This window comes from Leuresthes tenuis, unplaced genomic scaffold (assembly GCF_036924035.1).
Source record: "Leuresthes tenuis unplaced genomic scaffold, fLeuTen1.0.hap1 SCAF_2, whole genome shotgun sequence".
Classification (NCBI taxonomy): Eukaryota; Metazoa; Chordata; class Actinopteri; order Atheriniformes; family Atherinopsidae; genus Leuresthes; species Leuresthes tenuis.
In genome coordinates this window covers 8,033,656-8,048,700 of record NW_027325356.1, presented here as the reverse complement: position 1 = coordinate 8,048,700, position 15,045 = coordinate 8,033,656, and the positions used below count along the sequence as shown (strand labels likewise).

General features: G+C 36.1%; 1 protein-coding gene across 3 annotated transcripts in view; it reads left to right on the top strand.

Annotated features, from left to right (window-relative positions):
* Positions 1-15,045, top strand: part of tspan4a (tetraspanin 4a) — a 146,319-nt gene that overhangs the window by 117,966 nt on the left and 13,308 nt on the right. For all 3 annotated transcript variants that reach the window (XM_072380046.1, XM_072380045.1, XM_072380044.1), the window contains 2 exons: positions 8,886-8,987; positions 10,715-10,846. In XM_072380046.1, the coding sequence (XP_072236147.1) occupies positions 8,886-8,987; positions 10,715-10,846 (234 nt within the window). The remainder of the gene's footprint in view (positions 1-8,885; positions 8,988-10,714; positions 10,847-15,045) is intronic.

The following is a 15,045-nucleotide window of genomic DNA, read 5'->3' as shown; positions in this document are numbered from 1 at the left end:
TGTGCTTGGGGACAGGTCAAGGTGAGGTAATGCAGCTGTAAAAACACTGAAGGGCTGTAGTTGGATCTCTCGCAAACCTCTTCCACTAACCCCAAGGGTAGTAGAGCTGTTAAAATGAATTATGGCCACTGTTACAGCAACAGCAGCAGATAGGATGCCCATGTTTCTCATTCTCATGGTGCAATTTCTAAACCATTAAAATATGTGTTGTTGAGAATTAGTCACTCTTTATTGAAATTGCATTCTTGTAATTGATAAGCAGTAGCATTAGTCAGTAACTAAATCTATTTGTAAATATTTGACAATTTGTAAAAATGTATGCATGTACCTAAACTCTAAAATATTTCTTACTTAATTATCTCATATGTATTGTAGTGAAATCTTTCTTTCATGTTGTACAGATGATAAATAATTGAAGCAAACTGATATAGACAATTAGGTTGCTTTTTAGTTGCTTTTAGTGCCACCATCACTGTTTTATTTTTCAAATACTCGTTACATGCTAATAATATTCCCAGAAACAATCTGAGTTAATTAGCATGTTGAGACACCCAAGTACAACATATTTGTGTAACCACATCAGCCCAGTCTCACTGGAAAACATTTAACAGGTAATTATCCACGTTCAAAACCTGCTCAGTTATTTTCATGGCATTTTGACATGATTGGAAACACAGGCATGTCAGGCATGATTTTTTTAAAGGCTTATGTAGGCAGTGAGCAATTCAGAGCCTTAAAATTATAATAATTTCAAAATCTTTTTTTGTGAAACTGCTACATTTCGCATTGTGGTCCAATTTATCTCTCAGTGTGGCATCAACATGTTGCATTGTTGTCATTGATATTATTAACATGTGGCTCAAGGTTTAATGTAGGTTTCATTTATAGTAAATTCTTGAATTACTCCTAAAAACGTTTTATCTTTACCAGTATTATTAAATGTGCTTCCGACTACAATATTATGTTTTAACAGTGTATAAAGTGTTTATCGTTCAGGTTAAAGTAAAATACTTTTGGTGCTAACTTTAATTCTGAACTTATCGATTCTTCTACAAAGCAGCGTCTGCTTCTGCTGTCAGTCATACTATCTACTCACTGTCTTACCCTGTTGGCCATCTTCCATTTTCTATAAACCTTGCATGGAAAATTGAGAAATATTTCAATAAGAAGATGAAAGTGGATCATGTTTTTTACTTGTGAAAGATGTACTTCAAATCCAGGTAGAGTTCACCCACTCATGCATTGATGGAAACAACAGGCTTTGTGTGCAGCCAATTGAAAACCCTGCTTCAGGTGTGATTACTCCTCTCTTTCTGCATCATATCTGTTCCAGCATCAGTAATCAAAACATTTTAGCTTGTCAAGATATCAAAATACAGCTTCCCCATGTCAAAATATTTCAAGCCTGGGACATTTTTGTTTCCAACTGACTGCAGAAATGCAATTAGATAAACACCCCTTGCTAATCACATCACTAAAATATACCCACATCAGGGTGATGGTAATAACAGTGACAAATTGAGATGATCAGCAAACAGACAAGACATTTGTTCGTGGAGTCTTGTAATAAATATGACAATGGGATGTGCAGTTTGAGTGCTGAAGATAATGTGAGGGAATTGCAAAGATGTTAATTATAAGTCATTTAAATTGCAATCAGGCCAACATCCTAATAATGAAGGAAGACACCAGAGTGAGCTTCGCAAGAGGAAGCAAAGTGGCAAATGTGAACACTTTTACAAATTAATTGAATAAACATGAGAATGTAACATGAGCCAGATGCAGATGTAGAAGCCAAACTGACAGCACGGAAGTAAGTGATTATTTGGGCTTAATATTTAATTATAACATAGTGGGTCTTATTTAAATAAAAATAATTTTAAGTCTGTAATGTGATGTACAAAGAAAAAAATACCAATGTTTAAGGGGGAAAGACAATTAGAAAAAAACACTAAATTGTAGCTACATTTGAATGAAACTGGATACTATGTAAGAAATAATGCTGCATTGATATTTTTCATGCAAAAACACAGTTTTGTTTCTTTATCTTTGATGTTTTATTCAAACAGATCTTAAAGAGAATATTAACTGAATAGAGACTTTCTAATTCACTCTGCAGCATGTAGAGAAGATTCTATACTTTTCAGTCCTACATACTTCTACATTCTTTTGGGTTGCATAAGAAAAGTGGGACCTGTCTTATGTAGCTTGAAATATAAAACCTGGGTCCTAAAATTACACATCTGATGTGTTTTGATCCATTTGAAACAGTACAGTTTAGAGCATCAGATTTATTGTACTTTAAATCAGTTCATCAATTAGTTTGCTAAACATCAAAACAAAGCAAATCAGGATAATTACACCTGTCAAGAAAATATTTCAAAATACATTTTTCATGATGTACAGTGAATTAGTTTCTGCATAACTGTCTCTACATCAAGACAACTTCAGTTCCAGAAGTCACACAAAACATTTATCTTTATTTATTTAGCAGACGCTTTTATCCAAAGCGACTTACACTGGTAGGCAGTCAGGGTAAGGAGGTCTTGCCTGAGGACCTCTACTGGAGGTGGTACCTTTCATGTAGGGGTTTTGAATTCATGTCACCCATATGAAAGGTGACATTCTTACCACTGCACTATCCAGTCCCTGTTGGTATTTAGAGACTTTTAATTATGTATGAAAAGGGAAATTCGTGGTTGAGCACGTTCCGTTCAGTTTTATAGATAAACAGAACTTTTCAGCAAATGAGACGAGATGAGACAGATTAAATACGGTAGTTTGTTGTTCTCCACCATCTACTCAAGTCAGAAAATTATTTCAGTTGTTCAATAACTAGAAAGATACAACACAGTTTTTCACTGGCTCATCCAGATTTCTCTATGAGGATAATAAGAATTGTGGCACAGCCAGTTAATTTATTTTTCATCCTGGCAGCAGTTTATCTGCTCCTTTCTTTTAAAAAGGCTTGAACTACATTTAGCTTTTTGTTGGCATGTCAAGGTTTAGCTTTTGTCAGTCACAACTCAGTTAAGCCAGCCAACAAGCCAAAAGAAGTGTCATTGTAACTTGATAAGTGTGGTATTCCACAGTTACTTATAATACTGCTGCCTTTTTCATACCTTCACATATTATGTTAATCTTCTACTGCATGATAACATGAATCTAAGAATTAACTGATTAAAGCCTGCATGACTGTAAGCTCAGGGTGCAACTCCAATCTTCAGCTGCACTCAGAGGGCACAAAAGCTTCTCACTACAACAGACAGCAAATGCATTGTGTTCTTCTCTGTCTTTGGCTGCAGGGGATCTGAAAGCTTTCTGTTGTTGTTGCTGCTGTCGTTCATATAGATTTGAGAATAAAACTGTACCCCCACCACAGTATCCACCAATAGGCTTCCAGTCTGTGTTCCCTGGGGAGGGAACTTATTTAGTTTTTTTCATGACTCACCTCTTGTTTGATTGTGAGGGGAGGAAGCGTCAAAGACAAAAAAGAAAAAAAGCAGCTGCTAAAAGGTGATAAAACAGCAAAGGATCAAAATAGTTCTACTTTGATATAGAAGAGTTGACTGACTAAAGGCATAAGACGACAGTTTTTCAGCTTTAAAGAAATGCACCTGTGGATATAAATAGCTGCAGGCAAAAGACTTTAAGAGATATTCGGCTGCATATCAAAATCCTTTCATACTTCACATACATTTATAGAGTCTCAACAAGAAAACACAGCAATCTCTGTTGAATTTCAGATTTTGATAAGCGAGTGAAATCCTGAACCCAAAAGTTTCTGTTTCAGAGATTATGAGGCTTGACCTTTTGTCCAACAAGTTGTCTCCACTCATCCTGCCTTGATTAAGGCTGTTCAGGTATCATCCTTTAAAACCGTGATTCTGCTGCTTCACTGCTTTCCCACTGTTAGTTGCATTGATTGTCTAGTCGCATTTGCCACATTTGCCAAGTGTTAATCAGGAACTGATTAGAAGCAAAGGATGGAAAAAGAGCTGGGACTGTAATTGATTTGCTCCGGCTAAGGACTGAGATTAGTTCCTTAAAGGGGAATGTCAAGTGCTTTAATAATTAATGTGTGTTATTGCTGTTCCTTAGGATAGAACTAAAAGTCAGAGACAGAGGCCTTAGAGCCTCAAAAGTTGTTTGCCCCATTCATTATCTACAAAATTCAAAAGTGACTTCTTGAGTTTCTGGCTTTAGTGAAAAGTTATTGAGCATGTGGATTCATCAGATGGATGACAGCTATATAACTCCTGTTCAAACGCAATGTACTTCTGCAGGGTCAGGCCAAGGAAGGCAAGTCAGACAAAAAGAATGTCTACAGTCAAAAAGAATTCCCTTGAAAAGCATTTACATAAAATTGGGGTAATGTCCAGAGAATTTAACCCCGCCTCCCTCTGCAGAAGGGTACATTTGAAGAATTTGCAGGAAATCAACTCTTAGCCAGTAAGTGTGAGTTAGATGAAAAAGATGAAAAAAGAAGAAGTTGTAGGTGCAGAAAATGAGTGAGTGAGCAAATCACACATATTTGATGCAAATGAACCTTGACTTTTTAAGTCCGACGCTTAATACAGCTTTATTTGGGGTGATTCAGTGACATGAGGATACTAACGTCAGTAAGTTCCAAATTTGAAGTGAGAAAACTAAGAACCAGAAAAGCTAAAACCCATCTTTTTCTTCTACTTCTTTCATCGTGGGAGATGAAGTAGGGGTATGTTTCATGCTGTCTGGCATCTCAGTCTGAAATAATGTCACCACAGGAAATCCATAGTGACTGTTATCATAGATCTTTCTTCTTTTTTTTAAATCCTTTTATCAATTTTTCTGCACCTCTGATTCTGTCTTCCACCCAAATTTATATGTTTGCAGGGGAACCATTTTTTCTCATTATTTCCTCTCCTCTGAAGTCAGTATCTTGTTTCTTGCAATCATAGGTACTTTCTCCTAGACCATCACATATGAAAACATTATTATCTATGCTTGCTATACTTGCTATAACATACATTCATCATCTTATTACTTCTGCCCCTCTGTGTATTTGTTTTTGCATATTCTAACCTTCATTCCTTACTTGGCTTTTTCCATCCCTCACTTTTCTGTTTAGTTTTTTCCTGCACTCACTATCTTCCCCCCTTCCATCTCTCTGTCTCGTCTTGTCTCTCCTCTGTTCTCCTCCCCTTATACATCTCTTATCTCTCCTTGTATCCCTGCCATATGAATTATTGATGGCCCATCTTCAACTTGCCTTGTGTAGTTAAAGGGCGACTGAAGTCCTGAGGACAACATCAATACTAAGCTAAGAGTGCAGCCGTTGCTTGTGCATATTCTGTTTCCCACAGTTTCACAGGAGTAACTCTAAACTAATGACCTACTTAGATTTGAATAAAAAAAAGTATTTTTCTTTTCTCTCTTTTCAAATTTGTACAACTTCAGAAGACTTGTAGCTTTATCCAGTTCATTCAAATGGAACTGAAAGACCCCGAACTAAGCTGGATTCTTACATCAGTGCAGAGATAGTTTGCATGTCGCCTTTTATTTGTATTGCGATGTTATGCTGTATACTGTTTATACACTAACACCAGTCTGATTTGATTTACAGATCTGATCTTTATTGTTGCAAGAAATTACATTGTGTGTCATTTGTCTTTTCATTCAGAATTCTCTTTTATCCTCATCTCTTTGACGCATCTAACTTATGTTTATTTCATACTTACAGATCCTAATGCAGCATATTATTTCTATTGAGTTATCAAACTTCCTGAGAAGATTCCTACTTATGTTCAAAAGGTATATACTGATATCAGTAATTGGCAAAGACATGGCCGTGTGCAAAATTAAAGCTCGATTTATCAATACTTTAACTGTAGAAATTACTTTGAAAAATATGAAGGGATGAGTCACACTGACAGGCAGAGCTGTCACTAAATGCTACTCCTTTTTCACCTATTTCAACTCATCACTATCGTTTATCTGCGCATTTACCCTGTGATTTAGACTCATCATTGAAGAATAAGCTCTAAAAATCCGAATTAAGAGTGTTCTACATACTCACCACCAAACAGAAAGATGAACATTTGCAAACAATCCCATTTTACATGGAAATGGAAAAAGACCAAAGAAGGGCTAGAAAATGAGAGATAATCCATCACTGATATCAATCAAATTAAAAAGAATATTTATTGTTCTTTTTCTGTCTCTTTCAAATAAATTAAAGAAATTGAGCAGCATGAAAGAGAAAAAAATCATTTTCTCTGATAAGGAAGCAATTGATGTTTATTAATTCAATCCTGAAAGGAAAATTAAATGCAGCCAGACAACTTTCAGCCAAGATGTTCTTCCAACATTATTGTTGGAGGAAGAAGAAGAAAAAGAAGAAAAAAAACTACTCAGAAAAGTGCATTTTGTCAGCTAAAGCATAGTTGCTTTTATCAGATGTCCCCATCTCAAGTTGAACATATAATATGTCAGCAAGTATTCAAAAGTTCATGTAAGTGTGTTTTTATTTATCAAAGAAAACATAAAGGACAAAAGTGCACTGAAACTGTGGGCAACATTTCTGTGTCAATAGACCTAAAATTAAAAAAAAAAAAATCGTGTCTGTCTACTTTATTCACTCTTCAGAAAATAAATAGATAAATTTAAAAAAACGGGATAGAATGTTTGCTTTCTGGGATTTGGTTAACAGTTAACACCCCCCCACAACACTGTACCTGGCAAATTTATTGAGCGAAATTTCACAGTGCTGTTGTTCTGAAGGATTATAGCAAACTGTCATCATAAACGTACTTTATTCTAACACAGTTTCTTTAACTATATCCAGCATGATGGTACAGTGCCTCTGCAAATGTAGAGCAGAATCTCAGTAACCATGAACAGACGATAGGCTAAACCTATGGTTCATCTTTCCCCGAGACTGGTGGCCCTTCTTTTCCACAGACACTAGTTTGAACTACTTAGACCTTAAGGTATGTTAATGACCTTTAATGAATATATAGTAAAGCCATAAACAAATCTACTTGCATGTGGAAACTACAGTTTATAACAAATTAATGAAATCACCTGGCATCACAAAAAAAAAAATAAGACCAGATATAGTAGCAAATACATGTCCTCGTTCAACTGTCTTTTCTTGCAAGAATAAATATTTAAATAATTTTAATTATACATTATTTACATCCATATTTGTTGACTTTGTGTCTTATTTCCTTTGCATCAGGACCATTGCCTTATTCTCCAGATTTATTCAGTCATTATATTTTCTAGGTAGTGATGGACAAGAACAATTGGAGGTCAAAATGTTTTTTTAATCAAATTGAATGTAAGTAGGATGCAGCCACGTTTAAAAGAGAAGAGTTTCATCAGCCATCAGTTGTATAATAAACTTTAATTTTCTACTAAATCAAAGGTCACCACAAAATGTGTGCAGCAACATGGGGTTCACATAAATGTTGTTTTGGACAATCAAGGCCATATTCATTTGCTGGGTATTTGAGGAGAGCTTTAACTAGGTGTTTGGTATCTGCAGCACATTACAGGCTAAAAGCCTTCAGAGCAGGGGAGAGCAAAGACAGTGGGGATCAATGCTATTGATGTCTGATGAAACTTACCATCTAAATGTGTAAACAAGGCTAAGCATCTTATGTGTGTTGGAGCTTTTGTTTCTCATTTGTATATAACAGCCATGCTATCAGATTATATTGTTCCATTTGAATATTTGTATTTTAGATTTTTGCTGCGAGTGTTGTGTGTATTTCATCATGTTTACCTCTGTGACTGTGTTTATGCCACAGTTAGTTTCCTTTTGATTCAAAGCTCACTGGAAAAGCTGATTTTGTCAATTGTTTTCATCTTGTTTGCTTAGGTTCACACGGCTGAACCAGATGTTTTAAACTGAACTCACAATGAGCTGCATGTCACCTGTTTATTGGATAGCAGTTCAGTAATTTGCTGCCCAAATCCAATTCAGTTCCTTTTCCGCTTGCCAGGCTTCATTAGTCTTAATACTAACCAGATACCAAAGACTTGAGGAGGTGTGAAATATGAGCACGGAATGAGTATCAGAGTTCTGCCTCAATCCATTTAAGTTTGTAAGCCCAAGAAACTGCGGCTGCTTTGTTCTACCTTTAAAACTGCACCACGTTAATGCTTAGCTGCCATGTGACATCAACCAGTGCATCACCAGTGCTCCATTTAAGCCAGCATTCGATTTAAATGAACTGGAGATTTGTGGTGAAAGCAATTGTTTACACATGCAACCACCACAAACTACCAATAATAGTTATCTATGTTTTCTGAGGGAAGGAAAATGTGTGATAGTCTATGCAGAGATAAACAGAAGTATGTAGACATATATCAGAAGATTTCAATTAACTGCATTAACTTTTGCACAGAATTGTATTGCTTTATTGTGTTTGTTATTTATTGTCTATGTTGGGGAGACCAAAACCCATTTCCTGTCAGTTCTTTTCTTATTATTTTCTGTTCTCCGCTAGGTCTGTTTACTATCTGTTGCTTGGTACTCTACCTTAGGAAAAACAGATTTTCACCACATAAACACAATAATTTCACAGCTTGGTGTATCTCTAGATAAATGAAAAAATGCAACAAAGTGGTTTAATAAAGGAAAATTTTGTTGCTGATAGTTTACTTCTGACAGAGGGTACTGCAGGTTTGTTTTAAAGAATTGCTTATTTGTTGCCACTTGGGTTCAAATCAATTTGTCGCACAGGAGGAAAATGGAAAAAAGCTGCTTTGAACCTCTAATACAGGACCAAAATGCATCTCCCATCACATCTAAGGCAAACTCACACAAATGCTAAAGTGATGTTTGTTTATCTTATTTTCTATAACAGCCTTTTTCTCTCATCCGGTTTTGTCAGATTGATCACTACGCCCAGAGGGATCTTAAGAAGGGCCTTCAGCTCTTTGGCACTGAGGGCAATGTGGGTTTGACCAACGCCTGGATGATAGTACAAACTGATGTAAGTTGTGAAAGCATTGGCCTGGGTGGGTGGTGTCTGAAGTGATCTCAAACACCTCGGACATACTCCCTTAAAACAAAGAACAAAAACGTATGTGACCCCATGAATATTAACCTCAAAGTTCAGCAGTTTCATGTCAAAGTGTTTTTATTTTACATTTCTGCATTTAGAGTAAAATTTGGATAAAACACAGAAGCCCTGTTTGTCAAAAGTGGTCTAAAAAAAAAGAACGGAAAAACAATAATCTGAAAAATGGCATCAGACTAAATGACTCCTGACTGAAGCATCTCCGGTCCAAATACTGCTGTCAGAGAAACTCTCAGAGGTAATCTTTATTTCCAGCTCCCACTTTGATGTGCCTTTTCCTTTGTATGATGCATTATTTAGGTTTATTTTTTAAATTCCTCAGCAAAAAAAAAACACAATGTGGGAATCAGAGATTGGGAATTAAGGATTGCAAAGGACTGATGCTGGTGCTGATGAAAAATGCCTCTGGGAGACATCAAATGATAAATCGGAGACTTCAGGGCTTCTTAGAAACCGTGTTATGGCTTGTGGTTTGGTTCCATTTGATGAAGTACGACTCAGCTTTGTGTGCATGCATGCATCTTGTACCTGGAAGGCATGAGATGTGAGGTTGTTACCGTGGCGACTGATAAGACATAAATGATGACAGAGAAATCTATTGCTATGCAAATAAATGCAGGTATGCATATGAATTTGTGAGTGTTAAGGTTCAGATTTGTGATTGTGATTTGTGATTTTTAATGTGCTTGCAAGCATGAATGTGCACTTTTAACCTTTACTGTCAGTAGTGTTGTCTGTATAAAGCTTCGAAAAGTCTGGCAGAGGCAAAGCACATTAAAAGGCAGCTCTCATTCTGCCAAAACGTCCCTTCCAAGCCTCTTTTATACATGCTGAGTCACTGAATGGATATTAAGGCAGATGACCCTGAGCAAAACCTTGACTAATAACTAGCCCCTTGCTGCATGGAATCGTGTATGTATATATGTAGAAGAGGATCCAAATACATAAAAGGAAGCAGTAAAATGTGCACTTTGCACCAAATTACTGCAGGGACAATAAATCTGTAAAAGGCACATACCACAGGGGTGGTTCACTTTTCAAGGTGGTTACATATGAATAAATTGCATGCAGTCTCCAGACTTTCATTTGATTTTAAACATCATAGCTTTGCCTCAATGCTTTTTAGGAATTTAAATTCCGCTGAACTCCTTGACAAATTGCAGACTTGATCTATTGTTTAAGCGAGTAAGCAAGTTTTAGATTAACACACAGTTCCCTATTCTCTGCACGTTGTGGCACAGAAAGCAGTTAGGACAGCATTACCACTGTCTGGAAATATAGTCCAGAGATGACCAAAACATCAGGCTCCCTTTATCATACACTAATGAAGTGAATTTGGTCAAAGTCATGATCCCTTATCAGAAATCTAAAGCAACCATACAGCAGATAGATGTAGATTAAAAGACATAAGTGAGTAAGAAACCTATATAATAGCGTTGACACAAATTGCACAGAGACAGCAGCAGTATACTGTGATATAAGTTACAAATGAATTACCCCAGACATTACATCTTATTTTTGGCAGGTGAATAGTTTTACATTCTGTTGGTCAAAGATGCCTGTTTGTTCTGATGAAAGAAGATTTCAGTTGATAATAAAAAGCCACACTTTCTTGACATATGCCTCTTTTTCTGGTGCAGTTTCGTTGCTGTGGAGTCACCAACCACACAGACTGGTTTGAGGTTTACAATGCCACACGTGTGCCGGACTCCTGCTGCCTGGAGTACAGCGACAACTGTGGACTGGACAACCCGGGAACATGGTGGACGGCAGTAAGTCTTGGCATGAAAAATCATGTATATCCAAAAAACTGCAAATCATTCCTGTCTTTTTGAACTGTGTTGGTTTTTTGTTATTTTTTATAGTTTTAGTTTGTAAATTATTTTATATTCAGTTTGTTAAACATCAGAAGCAATTGTCCAATCACATTTTATAGCTACCGAAACTGGACACATAAGGGTCGTAAATGGCTGTTACTTGATGCAGTAGTAAGGGTGTTTTAAGTCTTTTTCAAAATTAAAAAGTGAGAGAGTAAGGGATTATTCAAAATATGTGCTTATTTGCTCCAGTGTAAATAACTGATGCTATCATGCGTACTTAAATAAACAATGACCCATTCACAGCTCATTTGCTCTGTGGAAACTTGTTCAGCAGGCACACACTGCTTTGTCCTGCTCCTTTTGGATTTGCAGAAGTTTACATATTGCACTCAAACATACTTGTGACGGTGGTATGTTTGCCAAGCATCCAAATCCTCCAGTAAAACCCATTTCCTCTCATAATATCAACAATAAGATATTTGTCTTGCTTGTCCAAGCTAATACCAAACTAATAGGAATGTATTTTGTTTTTTAATCACATTATTAGAACTTGTATAGAACGAGTATACAGTAATCAATTTTAATCTGTTCATTTATTTGTGCTACTTTAGGGACATTCAGCTGATGAGGATGCTTTGCATGAGATCTCTCAGCCTCAGGCTTTGTGCTGTTAAGCCCAAAATCCTTCTTATAATGCCAGATTGTTGATTTATTATGAAATTTTCTTTCACTGAGAGATTCCTTCTGACTGAGAACGACATTAACAAGTGACAAAGGGCAGTAAGATATTGTGTTGGAGACATTTATGATGAATTTGAATAATTTCAAGGCTAGAGTCACCAGAAAACAGGCAATAGATACACTCTAAAAAAGTATTTACATCAATTACATTTATCTACATCTAAATTATCATTTTTATAACTTATATGTATTTATTTGTTTTGAAGTTGGATATATTTTTTGTTTGTCAAATAAATGTATCAATTAAACCAGATTATATCAATTTAAATATTGTAAGGTATGAAACAAGCCAGAATTAAATACTTGTACATGCGTTTTGTACAAATATTTAATACATATTAGATAAACCAGTCAAATATTCATTTGAATCGAATGTTAAATGGCTCTTGAGCTTAGCATTCAGCAGACTAACTTAACCAAATTGTGGCCAAATCAATAGTTTCAAGCATCTCTGTTGCCATGTAGCAAGATGCTGAATGTTTAATTTGTAAAGACGATGTATGAAGACTTTCAGCATCCTCGTCATCACATATTTTGACATGAACAGCAACTTTGAAAGAAAATAAGTGAAGAAAACACTATTGTCTGATTTTCAAACTGTGAAAATGAATAATTTTGTACTGTGGACCAACATTACTGCTAATCACTATGAGATCAGGTTACTATTTTCTTAATTCAGTCTTCTTCTCCAAGAATTGTTTGAAATCGGAGCAACCCTGGTGAATCTGAGCAGATTCTGGCACAAACACATGAAGGCACACAGTCTGGGAAAGTTCCAGCCCCGTGGAAGCTGACCAAAGAAGGTTCACTGCTGCCGGTCTTGTGGTTTGATTGTGCAAAAGTTAGTTGAGTTGTTTGAATATATGGGCATGTTTTTTTAGTAAAAAAAAACAGAAGTATCCATCAATCATCTTGTTGTTGGGAAGGCAAGACTTCATATAATATATATATTATTTATATATTTTATATTTATGCATTTGGCAGACGCTTTTATCCAAAGCGACTTACACTGGTAGGCAGGTAGGGTAAGGCGGTCTTCCCTGAGGACCCCTACTGGAGGTAGTACCTTTCATGCATACCTTTCATATGTAGTCAATATAAAACATAAATGGCAATGTAAATTTATAAGAGAGCTACGTTAAGATCCTATGAGAATACAGCTGGCTGCCGACATGACTGAAAAACTTTGCTTTAGGCAGAACTTGGCTCTACAACAAGACACTAAACAAAACACACAGAGTGGCCAAGACAATAAAAACTAAACAATATCAGTATTCTTGAGTGGCCAATGTTCAGTCCAACATCCAATCCAGAATTTATGGAGGGAATTTTAGACCACAGTGATAGAAAAGGAGCCTTCCAACCTCATCTCAAAAAAGTCTTGCAAAATCCCACTAGGGACTTGGAAAGAGCTTGTTAGCGATAATAAGAACTGTTTGATATATAAAGGCTTCACCACCGATTGCTTAGAAGTGTCAGAATAACTGTTGACATAGTATCATTGACTTGGAAAAAAAGAAAAAACTAACTTAATAATTAACTTCTATCTAGACAATATCTAAATATCATTTGTCACTAAACGTGTTGGTCATGGAAATATTCTCTATAAATCAAAATAATTTTGGACTAAACTATGATCATTTGGGAGAAAGGGCAGTAGAAATAGTCATGTATTACATAATATGCATAATGCTAAGCATTGGAGAGGCACAGATTCAAAGAAAAAAAAACTGAAGAAATTATACAACTTGAATAGTGTCTGAAAATGTAGCTCTTATTTTATTTGTATGTAAAGTGTAACAGCAACTCCTATTTTGATGCCAAGTGATTTAAATACAATTAAGACTCAAGCCATCTAGTCTTCCCCTTGTGAGGTGCTATCCATTTAGAAACAGCTTGACTCACAAATATTGAAATTCAGCTATATCTTACCTCAGGGAAAAGGGTTTGTTTAACATTTGATATGCAGTCTCAGACCTCAACAAGCATACAACAGCACCTGAACACTTGTATTCATGATTACTGATACTAAATTAATCACGTTTCTCCAGAACGACGTGACTTCTGCTGCTTGTGTTTTTCTAATGCATAATTAGTGTCATGTTTTAAATTTCTTAGCAGCTGGGTTGCACAGAGATTTGTTTTGCTTTTAGATTCCAGTACAATAGGAGAAAGAAACCAAAACACATGATGTCAGATGCACACAGATTTATAATTCTTTGGTCTGTGCATCCCTTTAAGTCTGCGCCTCTCAGAGACCATTACAGGGCCACACAGAGTTATGATCAGGTTAAACCCAACAATATAAGCTTAAGATCTGCTTAAAGAGGCTGTATGTTAGTGAGTGAAAGCATGTCTTTACTGCTGGAAAAGCTAAACACAGTCTGCCAAACAGACCAGAGAGCATTACAAGCTCCATAGTTTTTGCAAGTCTATCCTAATGAATGTATAACACTGTATGATTTTATTATTTTTGCTCAAACAGGGTGAAAATTAATGAATCTGTTATGATTTAGCAAGCCTGGAAGTTGTTGTTGGTGATGTAACTGAGCATGTTGAGATAATATGTAGTGACAGCTGGTATTAATTGTGCATTAACTCAGAACTCAAATTACTCCAGCTCCATGTGACCTGTTTGTCACACATTCAAACTGCTGAACTGAGTGTGTTGATAACATTTTGTAACTCTCTCTTAAATTAAGGGTTGTGAGAGTCACCACCTGTTTCCTCGATTTTCTATAAACTTGTCAGTAACATAAAAAGTCCCAGTGCTCCAGCACGCCATTAAATGAGGCTACAGATAAGAACAGGAACTGGCATATGGTATTTTGTGCTTATTTATGATATTCCTGTACATGAGAAAAGAAAATTTCAGCCTCAAGCAATTATAGATTCACCTTCAAAAATTCCCCTACTCCCCAATGTATTGACTCAGGATTTACTGAAGATATTTCTTTCTTTCTTCAGAGTCTCATCTGGTTTGGTTTTAGAAGTTTAATCCATTGGACACAATCGGTCTTTAACAATGATCTACTCTTGGCAGCTGATGCATCAAATTTGGCCTTTGTCGAGCTTTCACGTCAGCCTTTGACATAGTAAACCAGGGGCTTCCAACTGTTTTGGGAACCTTTAAAAGAATGAATTCACACACTGGTGGAATGAGAGTCGCAGTGAGTCAGTTTTTATTTCTAAATTCTTTTTATAAGGTCCCAGCAGCCATTATAAACATTCATTTATAAGATTATGTTTCAAGATTCAAGACCTGCTCCTGAACCTGCTCCTGAACACCTAACGTCAATAGAACTTGTGCAATAGTTACAATAGTGTGACTGTCTATCAGTGTAACAGCTTAAGGTACGCAGGGTGTTTTGTCCAGCTTGTGTTTTTATGAGACATCCCAAATCACTCTG